The sequence below is a fragment of the Lipomyces arxii genome (genome assembly GCF_038497795.1).
Source record: "Lipomyces arxii strain Phaff 12-163 unplaced genomic scaffold V1512scaffold_5, whole genome shotgun sequence".
NCBI classification, from domain to species: Eukaryota; Fungi; Ascomycota; class Lipomycetes; order Lipomycetales; family Lipomycetaceae; genus Lipomyces; species Lipomyces arxii.
In genome coordinates this window covers 222,339-236,963 of record NW_027117704.1, presented here as the reverse complement: position 1 = coordinate 236,963, position 14,625 = coordinate 222,339, and the positions used below count along the sequence as shown (strand labels likewise).

The window sequence follows — 14,625 nt, the reverse complement described above, 5'->3', positions numbered from 1 at the left end:
CAGGTCTGTGCACGTGTTGATGTAAACGACGGACTACGCGCGACAGTGAGGGAGTGTTACTTGGGACCCGGGCAGGGAGACCGGAAATCTGGTACGAGGCTGGGGTGGCATTGTACAAGTCAAAGTGGATGCCGGGATCAGTGTACTTGTACGCATCTGGGAACGAGACGCTGGTCGGAAGCGACAGCAAGCCTGTGGTGACGGCGATTTTGACTTGAATTTTCGGCGTAAATTGCGTCTGATTCACGCAGCGCCATAATTTCGGGGCGGAGAAGGTAGTCTCCTGTACGCAAGTTCGGGAGCACTACCGAGTACCTTCCTTTGTTTAAAATCAGTTTATCCACCGCCCAGCTGCCGTCGAAGTATCCTGACTCCGCAAGCTTGACCCACACGTTTCCTTGTCCGTTATTTAACGTCACCGTTCATTCTGCCGTGACCTTAATTGAAGGTGACTGTGTACGGACGGTTAGGGTAGACAGTGCGGGGACGTCGCTGACATTGCATGCCACGGCAGAAGAGAGCAGGTCTTTTAGTGAATTGTTATTTGGAGGGAATCTGATGTAGCTGGATGTACTCAGTGAGTAAGGAGGTGGTGGGTATGCGATTATACATACGTGTCAACTCCGTAGATTTGATCTACACCATCGATTTGCAATCAACTTGGGTATGAGCAGTGACTGATTTCAGCAAACAAGCAATCACTAAATAGCACAGCAGAAAAGGGAATAAACGAGCCATCGAATGAACTATTTGACAAAACAAAAAAAAGCAGGACAGGACTTTAAGCAGAATTTATAAAAGAATGGTCGAGACAGAGTAAGGAGCAGGATACATGGGTAAAAATTATGCATGATTGTAACGGTGTGACAGGGCGGAGTCTTGAATATTCAGTCCAGAGTTCGCATTAACCCTTACTGATGGTCTGAGAGTGTGAATACGCACGAAGATAAATCTGGTGAATGACTTTCGTCGTGTACTACTTGATGTTTAGGTATAGCATGATGTTGTTATAATGCAAACCCTGGTCAATTCATGATTGATATCGTTTATATGATATCATGAAACGTAAAGTAAGATGAAATGTGTCTGGACAATTTATAATGCAAATGATGAATGGCTTCAAGATTGAGATTGAATCTATTCGACATAGTGAAATACATTATCCAAGTCCTTATCTTTTACCATATTTAGTATCTGTCTGGTTTCATTTCACGTTCTCAGACATGTCTTTTAGTAACATCAACACGCGTTTCTGATTGAATTTAATCTAATCAGATTCAAACTTATACAAATCAATCCATCTCTTAAATTGATTTTTATCCCACTTTTCATAGAGCATCACCAAACCCTTATTTTTACACTTAGTCATTACCGTTTGGGCCTGAACAACCAAACCGAAATACAAGAAATCCACGACTGGCGCGACAAAGATTTGGGCCTTTTTGAAGGAAATTCACTTGAAGTTCAGCTTTAGATATTTAATGGGCTGATTGATTACTGTTTATACCCACTTTATACTACTTTGAATGCTGATTCTGATCAATTAATATGCCATTGAACTAAGAAACTATTCACTGTATTTATATATTACTATGGAGGGATGGCAGGAGGTACTTAACTACGTTTGATTCACGACATGATCTAATTGTTCATTGCATAGATCTACCAGACAGCTACACAGCCGTTCCCACTCAACGCGCCGGTTTCTTCTGTCGCATTTGATACCAGTCAAGAATTATTATGGACAGCAGACACAAATGTATGTGATTTAGATCGCCATGAAGGATAGAACAACGCTGACTTTACCTCGCGATCAGGGTCGAATAGCGTCGTTTGCTGGGTCATCATTGAGGAAATACACGAGTTACGTCGGTCACAGATCTGCGGTTTCTCAGATCTTGGTCAATGACCGCGGCGTACTTTCCCTGAGTTCAGATACATTGCGAATGACCCAACGACGAGGTCTAGCTCGGTTTAATTTAAAGTAAGTTTTTTTCGATCTAGTCTATAACATTACTGACGTGATTTATAGAGATGGGGCAAAGTTTAAAGATTTGACTTGCATGAGTTACACATCTCGAGGAACTTCTGAAGTCGTTGTTGCAGGCAGTAATCCGGGTCTGATTAAAGTCAACATTGATCGCGGTAGCATCATCGCCGAGGCGAGTCAAGTCGTATATAAATTGAGTACGTTTAGTTGACGACAAAAGGTCCCCTCAGAAGACGGATTCACGGTCATGAGACGCGGTGGAAGGTTGATTTGTGCTGGAAGTACTAAAGGTGACGTCGTCCTGATTGATCCCGTGTCATTGCAAGTCGTGCGCAAGATTCCTGCACATTCTGGCGGCGTGGCTGATCTTGATTCCCGCGACAACGTACTTCTCACCTGCGGCCACACATACAGGTAAGGTCTCTTCCGATTGCGGCAACTCAATTGCTAATCTGGACAGGGGTAGATCATACCTTCTGGACCCGCTACTAAACATTTACGATCTTCGTACCTTCCGTCCCCAACCCCCAGTCCCATTCCCAGCCGGTGCAGCATTCGTCAGATTACACCCAAAAATGTCCACCACGTGCCTGGTGTCGTCCGTCAACGGGCAGCTACAAATCCTCGACTTTGTCAACCCGGCAAACGCATTCATCTATCAAGCCAGCATTCTCTCTGTCACGGCACTCGACTTCTCGTCCTCAGGCGACTACTTCGCGCTAGTCGGCAACACGGGCTACGCCCAGCTGTGGGGCACGTCCGAAGCCTCGCAGTTTACCGAGTTTGGCAAACCTATTGAGTTCGCAGACCCGAATGACGCGACCCCGCCAGTCACAATCACAGACAGTACGCCGCTGAACTCGGTCGGTATGCCGTACTACCGCGATAAACTGCTCTCGTCGTGGCCACCAGACATGGTCTTCAACGCAGCGCGGCCACCAGAGCAGATCGACCCGGAAGTTTTGGCGAGCATAAAAACAGTAGACTTTGTCGGATACGCACCGTTCCCGAAACGGTACCGCCGATACGTGACTGAGTCGTTGCCAAGCATGTACGGTAACAAGACAGATTTGAAGACACCGCTGTTTAGAAGCGAGCAGGATAAGTTGCTGGTCAAGAATGGAACCACACAGAAAATCGAGGCTACGGTCGACCCGGTCGAGTCGTTCAAGAAGGTCGAGATCAAGTACAGCAAGTTCGGCGTCGAGGATTTTGATTTCGAGTTTTACAACCGGACACCTTACGCCGGATTGGAAACCCATTTGCAAAACACATACACAAACGCACTGCTGCAGCTTTTCAGATTCACGCCGGCAATTTATAATTTTGCGCTTGACCACGTGTCTGGGTCGTGCAAGCTGGACATCTGTTTATGCTGCGAGCTCGGGTTTCTGTTTGACATGCTCGTCAAGGCACGCAGCCAGCACTGCAGGGCGTACAATTTTGTCCGCGCGTTAAGCGCGATCCCACAGGCCGCCGCGCTCGGTCTGATTGATGATGAAAGCACAATGCAGACGCAGCAGCCGTTAGGTGCGATGCTGCAGTCGTTCAACCGGTTTTTACTCGAGCGTATTGGGCAGGAAAACCGGTCAAAAGAATTGCAGTCTGCCGAATTCATCAGTAGCGCGTACTCAACCCAGCTCGAGCGGATCGCAGGCGTGACCACCATGACGACCGTGCGGTGCAACACATGCAACAGTGAGATCTCGCGGCGCACGACGACGTACGTCACTGACCTGCTGTATCCGTCCACCACAGACGCACCGGACCGCAAGAATCATCCGGATAAGACGCTATGTGGCGTGCTGCAACAGAGCTTGGAGACAAAAACCAACACGAGGGGATGGTGCACCGAGCGATGTAGACGGTACCAAATGCTGACGACCATCAAGCGGGTGCAGACTTTGCCGCCGGTTTTGGTGCTGAACGCGGGTGTTAATTCGACTGTGTCAAGGCAGCTGTGGGGTCAGAAGAATTTCTTGCCGTTGAAGATCAGGATCGATAACGGTAACGAAGGGCTGAGAATCAGACCGGCGGGACCAGACGCAAGGCAGGATCCGAACAGCACAAACTCGGAGTTGTATGAACTTGTCGGTATTGTTGTCGAGATTAACTTTGGACCGACGGATAATCATATGGTGTCGCTTGTTCGAAGTACGCTTTGTTCCAAATTTGAGTATACGTTCACTGACCGATCAGTTTCGAGACCTGAAGGCGATTCGCAATGGTATTTATTCAATGACTTTTCTGTCATGCCGTTCCCGGCCGCAGAAGCGTTAAAGTTTGACTACAGCTGGAAGACGCCGACCGCGTTGATCTATCAGAGTGTACGGCCAGAATTCCACCACTATGATACTGACTGGAAGAACCATATGGACACGTCTCTTTTGTACAACGACATGGCTTCAAACATGTATGTTAAAATCGAGGATGCAAAGCTTTTTGCAGTGACTGACATGTTCAGGGACCGATCTGGCTTGAGGTTCGAGTATAAGCGGTTGACGAGCGAAGAAGCACCAAAACCAGGTACATTAGTCGCGATTGACGCCGAGTTTGTCGCGCTGCAGCAAGAAGAGACCGAGATCAGGAGCGACGGTACGCGGTCACTGATTCGGCCGAGCAGGCTTAGTCTGGCACGAGTGTCTGTTGTGAGGGGCGATGGTCCAGACAATGGCGTCGCGTTCATCGACGATTACATCACTACTAGCGACCACATCGTAGACTACTTGACTGAGTTTTCTGGAATTGAGTTGGGGGATCTGGATCCCAGCGTGTCGAAAAAATCGTTGGTGCCGTTAAAGACTGCGTATAAAAAGCTGTGGCTCTTGCTTAATTTGGGATGCATCTTTGTTGGGCACGGACTTGCGAATGATTTTCGAACAATTAGTATGGTCATTGTGAGTAGGGTTTGGATTATGCTGACTTTGATAGATATTCAGGTTCCTAAAGACCAGGTGATTGACACGGTTGACATTTACTACATCAAGGCGCGGCAACGGTATGTGATAATTTGCGATTAACAGACGTTCACTAACCAGCCAGAAAACTGTCACTTCGGTTCTTGGCATGGTACTTGCTCGACCAGAACATTCAGACCGAGACGCACGATTCTATCGAGGACGCCAAAACCGCGCTGTTTTTATACAAAAAGTATGAAGACATTAACGACCAAGGCGGTCCGTCTGCGTTCGAGAACGTGCTGAATGAAATCTACAATGAAGGCCGCGCAGTCAACTTTCGTCCGCCGGCTGTCTCAGGCGCACAACCTGAGGTCGTGACGCAGAGCATGTCGACCAGCACGACGGTCGTTCTGACGAAAGAGGTCCGGACGAGTATGAATGGTGAGAACAAGAAGATTGTGAGCCAGGCTGTTGAACTGTAACATTAAAATTCGAATATAAAATATAAAAAACTCCAATGACTCCTTCCCGTGTCCCAAATTTATGCGTTCTTCCTGCGCTTGTACTGCTCTACTTTTGCCAGTTTCCACTCTAACGAGTCCTGCTTTGACGTCTTCATTTCTTTCGATTTCTTGTCATCTCTAATTATCTTTCTCAGTATTTGGTTCTTTGTATACGGATCATCCCACCGACTAGACGTATGCTCGTACAGCTCTGCGATGCGTTTATTCGACTCGCTGATTATCTTTGTCTGTTCCTCCGACTTCTCGACGCTTGCAAACGGATCATCATCGCCGTTGTCGGTCTTGTGCTCAAACATGGACTCGACCTTGATGGCCCCGATCTTGTCCCCGTCATACTCGGTCACTTTTTTCCGCGCGCCTGACGTCACGACGTACGCGGTATTTTGCGGATCCGTCCTGATTTCAATCTTGTTTGGACACAAGTGACATTTGAACCTGAACGAGAATATCGGCGTCGTGTAATACGCCCCAACCTTCTTCTTCTCGACATTGAACCTCGTACCCTGTGCGATCAGAACCTCGCACCCACTACACCAAATGTCAAACGGCAACTCAAATCTAGTGACTAATATGCCCTGGTCAAGTTTACGCGCCCGTTTGCCGAGCGAGTGCGTGCCTGCCAGCTTGTTGAGTGACGTTTTGCCATCTGATTTTGTTAGTTTCGTCCTGAGCGTATCGTGAATAATTGTGCTTACCATAGTCTGGCGGGTAGTACTTATTGTAACCTAAAAAGTCAGTTGTATTCTTACGCGTTCCGCGTCTTCTTACCTTGCATCGTGAGGTTTGTGGAGCATATCGAGTAAGATGAGCTCTTCACGAAATACGTGATGCGATAAATCTATTTTGGTCACGATAATACAAAACTTTACTGTGTAGGGTAAATAACATTACAGTACTATATACCCCATAATTACTTGTTACTACACTAATGACACGTTATACATATCACGACGTCCGTCCAGGACTGCAGCTTCGATCCCGTCGATAATGAACGCCTGAACACAGTTCAGAAGTGCAGCAACACCTCGCGTTACGTCTCGCGCGCCCCGCCCCGCCGCCTTGTGAATGACTTCTAGCTCTGACTCTGCCCCGACTCGACCATCTACTACGGCGGTCGTCTACCGTAATACTCCATCCCCATCCACTCTTAAACCCCATCGGCAGTGCATCTGGAGTGCGGTCTGTAAGTCGGGCAAGAACGTCGGGCTGCAGTGACGAAGCATAGTCCATCAGATGTTGAACTGACATGTGGTCCTGTCCTTGCCCGCCGCGTGTCGGTCCGACAGACAAATCTGCTGTAGAAGAGTGGCGACGACCGATGTTCATCCTTGCCAGTGCAGCGACACTCCCTGCGACCGAGTCTCTGTGTGGTGCCGACGTGCGACGCATGTTGGAGTTCTGAGCCGGCGCTGGGCTCGCGGCCAGCACGAGTGGCGGTGACTCTGGTGCTGACGTCGGCACGCGCTGGTCAAATGAAGCGAAACTGAATGGTGACGGCGGTGAGAGCATGGTGTCTTCAAATGTTGTGCAGGAGTCGCATGAGAAGGACGATGACCGTGTGAAGCGAGATGACGATGATGTGCAGTTTGAATTCATGGACGATGTCGAGCTTGTGCGAAGCGCAGAGACCGCCATGTTAAATAGATGCGATCGAACTTATCCAGATATCAAAAGGATTGTTGAATTGAAGAAAGTGAGGCGTGATGTGATGAAGCAGAAGGAATTGAAGTGAACGAGGCGCAAAGCCTTCAGCTCCGGAGGAAGCCAAAATTCTGACGAAATGACGCTAACTGGAAAGCTAAACTTTAAATTGTATGTTCTGGAACATGGAACACGTCTCGGAAGCTTCCGACGGATAAACGTTTTTACGGTATTCGTTTTCATTGTTCTTTTTTCCGCGCTAAGAAAATAAGCTAAATTCGTTTTTCATTGTAATTAAAATAAACAACAATCTTCTATTAAACCAAAAATATCGTCGTATTGGAACTATTTCACACGCCACTTTTTTTGCCATGTACAGATGTTTCGGGAGTCTTACCCGACGAAATGCATGACTTGGGCGTAGTCTAACTCAAAAGTGGCGTACGATCTTCACAGACCGTTGTCTAAGTCTTTTCTTGCTTTCTTGTGCTCAATACTCTACTGCTTTTGGTGTAACCGTTGTACGTTGCGTACTGAACAATGACACAAACCCCTTTATCGTACATGTCAACCCTTACCTCGTCTCACTATCAATCCCCGGACTCACCGATATCACAACCAAGTCCCTTGAGAATAACAACACATATCACTTCTGACGACCATGAACAACGTGCAATCGCACCACGGCACAGAGCCGCTTCGTCTCACAATACTCCCATCTGAGATTTTGACCGCGGTTTTGGCTTATTTGTCTCCAAACGACCTCTTCAGGCTCCAGCTGGTGTCCAAGTACTTCAACGTACTGGCGTCGAGTCCAACTCTGTGGGCAGATTTGGTCGAGGCAGACGAGTTCTCTGAGTCGGAGGATTACATTGCTCGGTATAAATTCATTAATGCGAAATTCAGGATACGGGATATAAAGAGGAATAGACATGTACATGATACATGGGATAACGAGAGAGCAAGACTAGTCCCGTCATCAAAATCACGCAAACTAGACGACAAATATGGCATATTTGGAATTGACGTGCTGGACGAGTCTAAGGGTTTAATCATCGGTACAACAGACGACTGCACGGTTCGAATATGGGATATCAACGACAGTGCCAATTCTGCCCGCGTCAGGAACGACCAGCTTGAAGGCGTCGATATGAGTGACATCAAAGTCGACAGGGCTGCAAACAGAGTCTGGATTACGGCGGACAACATACTACAAGAATGGGTCAGTTAATTTGCGTTTGGGAGGTGCCCACTAACACCGACAGGACCTTCACACCCTGTGCAAAATCAACCAGATCTCATTCGACAAAGCAGTTTCAGCATTTAGTCCTGACCCAGAACAGTCTTCGTCACTGTACGTCTCGACCCAGACATCGGTTCACTACATTGACACCCGCACCCCAGGATTACCGCACGCATCAGTCGCCAGCGTGCCGGGATACACTCTGTCACTTCTCGCGTCGAGTTTCTCATCTCATAGCGTCTCGGTCAGTGGACGGTTTCCGTCGATTTTGACCTACGACCGTCGCCACTTCCCCGCGCTTTTAAACTCGACCTACTCCGGCGCCCACGCACTAGCATCCCTTCTGGCTTTGCCCGGCCGCCGCGGCATTGTCGCAGCAGGCGAATACAACGGCCGCGGCACACTCGAGTACTACGGCAATAGCGACAGCAGCAGCAGCTCTTGGGTAAACAGGTACACCGTCTCGCGGTCGTCTCTGCTCACGCTGGCACAGCCGAAATGGACATCAGAGTACATCATCGCTGGCTCGGCGGACGGCGCGGTCAGGTGCTTCGACACCGCGAGACAGGGGCTCTGTTGTCGCGAAGTTGTCGGGCCTGAACATCCGTCTGAAGCTGTAATGGTGTCTAAGATCCTGCCCATCAACACGGCAACGGCAGCAGTCCTCGTGGACTCGAAACTCAAGATCCTGGACGTCGACAGCCCGGACCAAGAAGACGAAGATATGCTTGAACCAGAGTCCGACGAAGACATCATGCGTAGGGAAATGTACGAACATGTCAGTCGGGCTGCTAGAAGAGAAATATATGGCATGCATAACCTCAACGCATTTCTGGTTTCCTTTTAGACTTTATTATTTTAAGCCGGTGTTTTTACAAGGCGTCTTTTGGTTTCATTGTATTGACTTTTTTCTATAAATTGATGCTGATGCTCACACTAACCCTTGTGCCCCCCTGTACTATATTTACCGATCATATCCCTACACTCTTTTTTTCACTTTGCCGTACCCAACAACCGTTGCCGGTCTTCTTCATCGTTTCGGCCGCCATTTCGCGGCGTCGACGTCCCGGTTCTAGACCCAGCCGGTTCTTCCGAAATACCGTGCGCGTCGTCCTCGTATACGTTCTCACGGGGTTCGGACAAAACGTCGTCCTCTACCGCGAACGGGTCTTCGTCGTCAATGTTCTCAAACGCGTCGTACAGGTCGCCAGTCCGCCGGGTCGTACGGCGACTGTTGTTCGCACCTGCCTCGCGCTCAATATCTACTGCGCTCATCAGCCGCTGAAACGGAATAGACTCTCCGGTGGCATGCGTCGCGGCAGTCTTCCTCCGCTGCACTAGAATGTACACAATCATCAACGCGACGAAGCCGACAATCAACATGCCAGCGCCGTACAGCCACACAACCTTGCCAGACGACATGTCCCATGACGGTAAAAAACTAAAGTACGGCTCGTCGTGGGTATAGTCGCCGCTGTCATCTGTATCTTCGTCGCCTGGAACCCAGGTCGGTGCTGCAACCGGTGCAGATGTCGATGTTGTTGGCGTTGGTTCGGCATTGATGGACGTAGCTACAAGTGTCGACGATGTCACAGGCGCGACTGTCGATGTCGGTGCAGCTGTCGAGGTCGGCGCAGGTACACTGCTCGACTCTTCTGGAATGGGATACGGCTTTGCCAACGCAGCATCGATGCTCTCGCCCCACAATTTCAATTTCCACGTCTCTAACGAGCCCGAAAGTTCGGGCCTTTCGGTGTCAAACACCGTCAGCGTCCAGTTTCCGACTCCCGACTCACCCCAGTGCGCAACGCTCATGAAAGTCCAATCGTTCATTCCCGCCGTCGAGTCGTCGAACGGCCGGTTGGTCGCGAGGTAGGAATGCACACCGCTCGGGCTGGTCAACATCACGCTGACGTCGCCACGACGCTGGTGGTGGATCGTGACTGTGACCTGAACGTGCTCCAGCCGCTGCAGGTTTGCAGTAGTGACATCGCTCTCGACAACTGTGATGGTTGAGCTTAAACCCTCGGCGCCGTGTGGAACCGGCTGGTGCACATGCACAACCTCAGAGTCGAACCACGCCTGCGGCTTCACCAGCTCCCAGGTCTTGGCAGCCTCGACGATCGCGTACGCGTCCAGCTTGCCAAACCCGTACCGGTGCGAAAACTTGCGCTTCATGGCCGTGTCCTGCATGCCAGCGTCCGCGTTCTCAACGGGGACCGCGGTCCCGATCGCGAGATACTGCATGTCGCGCCACGTCAGGTCGGGTCTGACTGACAGCACCAGCGCGAAAATACCTGCCGCTAGGGGCGCAGCGGCCGAAGTCCCGCCGTGGTTGTCGGCACACTTGTTCTTGCCAACATCGGTCGTGTGCACATAGTCATTGCTCCCTGACGAGCTCGTAACGACGAGCTGGGCTGAACAGTCCTCAGCGTAGTAGGGATGAAGCCCCATTCTATCCACAGCCCCGACCGTGATAGAATAAATGCTGTTAGTGTAGCCGTCAAAATTGCAGTTGTCACCGTTTTTGGCGCCATTTCCAGATGCAAATACAAAAATACTTCCCAGCCCGCTTCGTCCATTCTCCACACCATTAACAAACGCTCGCTTGATCAAAATCCCTGGAGCGTCCATCGCCCGGCCATCATCTGGCGGGCCCCAACTGCACGAATAAATATGATTGTCCTGCATGCCATAGTTCAGTGAAAGCGCCTCGTCGACGTCGGAAATTTCCTTTGACAGAATTCGGATTCCGGCTACCTTGGATGTGTATGCCGCACCAACACCACAGACTTTATTTTTCACGGCTGCAATCTCTCCCGCGCAACGAGTGCCGTGGTGGTCGTCTGCAAGACGAGGTTTTGGTAATGGACCCGGGTCGTTGAAATCGTATGACCCTTTCGCAAACTGTCATAATTAGTTAAACGCACTTCAACGTACTCGGATAAACCAAACTCACAAAGTTATCACGTAAATCATCGCTTTCAAAATCAAGTCCATCATCCACAATCGCAGTAACGACGCCGGTACCAGTAACATCTACGAAAAGTCAGCAACATATCAACGATGTCAATCCACACGGCATACTTTGTAACCAAACACCCGTAACGTTGATATCATTTCCACGCTGAACAGGATTATATAAATGCCACTGCTTGCTAAACAGTGGATCTTTAATGTCGAGCGTGTCCATGATATCCTGCGTCTTATCAACCTTCTTTGCCCGTGGTTCCAGCTCTATCCCTCTTTTGTAGAGCTTTTTTGTCTTCATCTTTTCAACGTATCTGACTTCTGCCGGGTCTGCATCCCGGGCTTTGATCTTATGCAATATCCCCGAATCAGCAGCATCCACCATTTTCGCGACAGAGAACAAGTAATGCCCTGTCAGTGACCCAACCTGCTCCTCAAACCTCAATCCCATCTTGTCCGCGTACCTTCGCGCCCGGCATTCATCGTCACAAGAAATCTCGGTCTCAAGCCAGTTTAGTTCTGCCACGTAATACTCTCTGTTATCATAATCCCGTGGCAAAACATGCCCCCGTGGATCCAGCGCCGTTGCCAGGACAACAGCGCAACTGCACACGAGCACAAACAAGCTGGCCAACCACCGTACACTGCTTTGCGCCGTACTTCGCCGCATATGTGTCTCGAGGTAGAAAGAGCGCACGCGTTAATCTGGACCTGCACTCGAGCGTGTTCACGTTGCTGATTTGAAAAACCAACCGAGATATTTGTTTAGTCTGAGTATTTGCTCTGTTTCCAAATGGCAAAGACTCGAACGGAAATGTAATTTGGTAAATTGCTGGAATATTTAATTAAAGGAGGTTTAGCTACTCTTCGCTCACTACTCCTGGATGCCACCTAAAACCGTAACTCTAGTCATTTATGCTTTAAACGTGTTATGTTTATAAATTTATACAGGGACTTTTGCGGTTCACATACGATTTTATGAAATTGGCAATAACTTATAGAGAACTGCAGGGTTTGTATGAAATGCAAAGTCAAGAAGCATGTAAGACGATGAATGCATGCAAAATACCAACAAATAGAACGCAATCAAAAAAGCGTCAGGTAACTGATACATACCTGATAACACGTAACTCACGAAATCCCCAAACGAAGTATCAACAGCAATAAACAGAAAGACAAAAAACTTACTTTTGAGAGACAGAAGGGTAGAGATGAGCATATGCGCTAGAACAATCGACCAAATAACAAGTCCGCACCTACGAAGACAGACAAAGACAACTAATCAGTTTGGCATGGTTGACCAGCTTCCGAGAAGTCCCAGCCTAATCATATAGGTTCTTGCTATGTTAAAATATGAACAAAATTGAGGTACTGCTGCAGGTATCACACAGCTGGCCCCACGTGAGACGGAATACGGAACAAAACTATAATCATTTAGTAAGGGCTTCTAATCAAGCAGAAAACATATCAGAAGACAGACGGATGAAAACAAACAAAGGTTTACTTACCAGTATGACACGGTTGACCAGCTTCCCGAGAAGTCCTAGCCTAATAATAAATGTCCGTGCCATACTAGCTTTCGCATTAAGATGTAAACAGAACTGGGTATTATTGCAGGTATCAGAAATGTGGAAGACGTAAATCAGAACAAAACTATAACCAATCAGTAAAAGCTTTCAATCTAGCAGAAACACCAGAATACAGTCACAAGAGATAATAAAAATACGCACGAAAAGTACAGTTTGCTAGTATTACACGATGACCAGCTTCTCAAGAAGTCCTAGCAAGTGCAAAGAACCATGTCATACTACCCGTCCCACTGAAATACAAACACAGAGCATGGCTAAATTGGACAGATCATACCGGATAAATTACAGAAAACAGAACAGAACAAAACTAAAACTCAAGTCAGTCAACATTCTCAGCAGCTATATATCTTCTGCTGTTAGTATTTCGTTTGGGTGTGTTCCATATCATTAGTAGTGCGAGGGAAATGAGAGGAAGGGGGAAGCTGGTTGGGATCAAAATACTCCAGGTACAAACACCATCAACAGTGCTGCGGATTAGGGTTAAGATTAGCGTTACAGATCCATCCAAATACTGAAACATGTAGAACATTGATGAGCCAGTATAACAATTCTATACATCTTTCTCTCTTTTCCGTTTACACTTTAGCCTTTTCATCCTGCACAGTCATAGTGTCCTTCTCACCTTTCGAGCTCATGCTCTCAGATTTGCTAATTTCCAATTCTTCAATCGCAGCTACAACATCTTCTACATCCTTTCTTGAAATTTCCGGCGCGATCTCGGTCGCAGAGTTCGCACCCTCAGCCTCTTCTTTAGCCACTTCCTCCGCCGCTGCCTTGTCAATCGCATGCAGCACATCCTCCTTTTCGGGCGTAACACCGTCCTTTGTAGTTTTAGCCCACAACGCCTCCAGGTCCGGCAACCAACCACACTCGAAGGCGAGATCGCGAACACCGTCATCGCACGGCCCGAGACAGACCACGTCGGACTTGCGGCGGCCAATGTCGCCGACGGACTCGAGGTTGAACAGTACACGTGGGCACGATGTCTGCGACGGTAAAGACGCGAACGGGTGTACTTGTAGACTTGTGCCGGCGACTATGACGAGATCGGCTGAGGCGAGATCGCCGGTCATGAGCTTGAAGAATCTAGCTGGCAAATTCTCGCCAAAGAAGACTAGATATGCTAGTGAGAAAGCGTGAAACGTAAAAAACGCAAGTACAAACCGATGTCTGGCTTGACTAAGCCTCCACATTTCTTACAGTGTGGGATCTTGTCTTTAGCCATAAACTTCTCCAAATCTTCAGTCGACATTGCTTTCCCACAATCAATGCAGTGGTTTTCTGCAAACGATCCATGAGCCTCGACAATTTTTTCTGATGGTACACCAGCGATCCGCTCAAGCGTATCAATGTTCTGCGTGTACACCCTTCTCAGCACACCTTGGTCGTCCAACACCTTCAAGAACGAATGAAACAACGTCGGCCGGAACTTGCCGGGGTACAGTTCATGCGCGAGCGTATAGAACGCTTCCGGCCGCTTACGGAAGTACGCAATGTCAAACACCGCTTCGGCGTACGGCAGCTTCAACCGCGACAGGTTGTGGTATAGACCCGTGTTGGGCGACCGGAAGTCAGGGATCCCGGCCGACGTTGAGATGCCTGCGCCGACCATGACGACCACGTTCCGGACATCGCCAGACTTGAGATATTGGGCGACGGAAGCTAGAGTGGGTTTGCCTGTTCCCGGCAGTTTTTTGCTCATCTTGCGTAGTAGTAGCTACTGTCTTGGTTGTGCAAATTAAATTCACTTTAACCTCCCAACGTCCTC

General features: G+C 48.7%; 6 protein-coding genes across 6 annotated transcripts; 2 read left to right on the top strand and 4 right to left on the bottom strand.

The window, feature by feature from the left end:
* The first annotated feature begins 1,410 nt into the window (after window positions 1-1,410).
* Window positions 1,411-5,411, top strand: V1512DRAFT_261079 (ubiquitin carboxyl-terminal hydrolase-domain-containing protein). The gene is made up of 10 exons (XM_066915993.1): window positions 1,411-1,610; window positions 1,661-1,759; window positions 1,818-1,984; window positions 2,033-2,162; window positions 2,211-2,404; window positions 2,451-4,144; window positions 4,190-4,403; window positions 4,455-4,876; window positions 4,922-4,988; window positions 5,033-5,411. Exons 1-10 carry the CDS (start codon window positions 1,593-1,595, stop codon window positions 5,370-5,372), a joined length of 3,345 nt encoding a protein of 1,114 aa, XP_066772114.1. The 5' UTR covers window positions 1,411-1,592; the 3' UTR covers window positions 5,373-5,411.
* Window positions 5,245-6,245, bottom strand: V1512DRAFT_134406 (CWC16 protein). Its single transcript, XM_066912976.1, has 3 exons — window positions 6,183-6,245; window positions 6,110-6,139; window positions 5,245-6,060 (listed from the first exon to the last, which is right to left on the bottom strand). The coding sequence occupies exons 1-3, from the start codon at window positions 6,187-6,189 to the stop codon at window positions 5,432-5,434; spliced, it is 666 nt and encodes a 221-aa protein (XP_066772113.1). The 5' UTR covers window positions 6,190-6,245; the 3' UTR covers window positions 5,245-5,431.
* V1512DRAFT_261073 (uncharacterized protein) lies at window positions 6,238-7,200 on the bottom strand. The gene has a single exon (XM_066915992.1). It carries the CDS (start codon window positions 7,047-7,049, stop codon window positions 6,360-6,362), a length of 690 nt encoding a protein of 229 aa, XP_066772112.1. The 5' UTR covers window positions 7,050-7,200; the 3' UTR covers window positions 6,238-6,359.
* Window positions 7,201-7,478: 278 nt separating this feature from the next.
* V1512DRAFT_261072 (uncharacterized protein) lies at window positions 7,479-9,256 on the top strand. The gene is made up of 2 exons (XM_066915991.1): window positions 7,479-8,277; window positions 8,321-9,256. Exons 1-2 carry the CDS (start codon window positions 7,717-7,719, stop codon window positions 9,143-9,145), a joined length of 1,386 nt encoding a protein of 461 aa, XP_066772111.1. The 5' UTR covers window positions 7,479-7,716; the 3' UTR covers window positions 9,146-9,256.
* V1512DRAFT_134389 (peptidase S8/S53 domain-containing protein) lies at window positions 9,202-12,166 on the bottom strand. The gene is made up of 3 exons (XM_066912975.1): window positions 11,386-12,166; window positions 11,258-11,337; window positions 9,202-11,205 (listed from the first exon to the last, which is right to left on the bottom strand). Exons 1-3 carry the CDS (start codon window positions 11,936-11,938, stop codon window positions 9,292-9,294), a joined length of 2,547 nt encoding a protein of 848 aa, XP_066772110.1. The 5' UTR covers window positions 11,939-12,166; the 3' UTR covers window positions 9,202-9,291.
* Window positions 12,167-13,432: 1,266 nt separating this feature from the next.
* V1512DRAFT_270607 (DHS-like NAD/FAD-binding domain-containing protein) lies at window positions 13,433-14,559 on the bottom strand (the record flags this gene model as incomplete). The annotated part of the gene is made up of 2 exons (XM_066917613.1): window positions 13,433-13,971; window positions 14,022-14,559. The coding sequence occupies 2 exons, from the start codon at window positions 14,557-14,559 to the stop codon at window positions 13,433-13,435; spliced, it is 1,077 nt and encodes a 358-aa protein (XP_066772109.1).
* Between the last annotated feature and the right edge of the window lie 66 nt (window positions 14,560-14,625).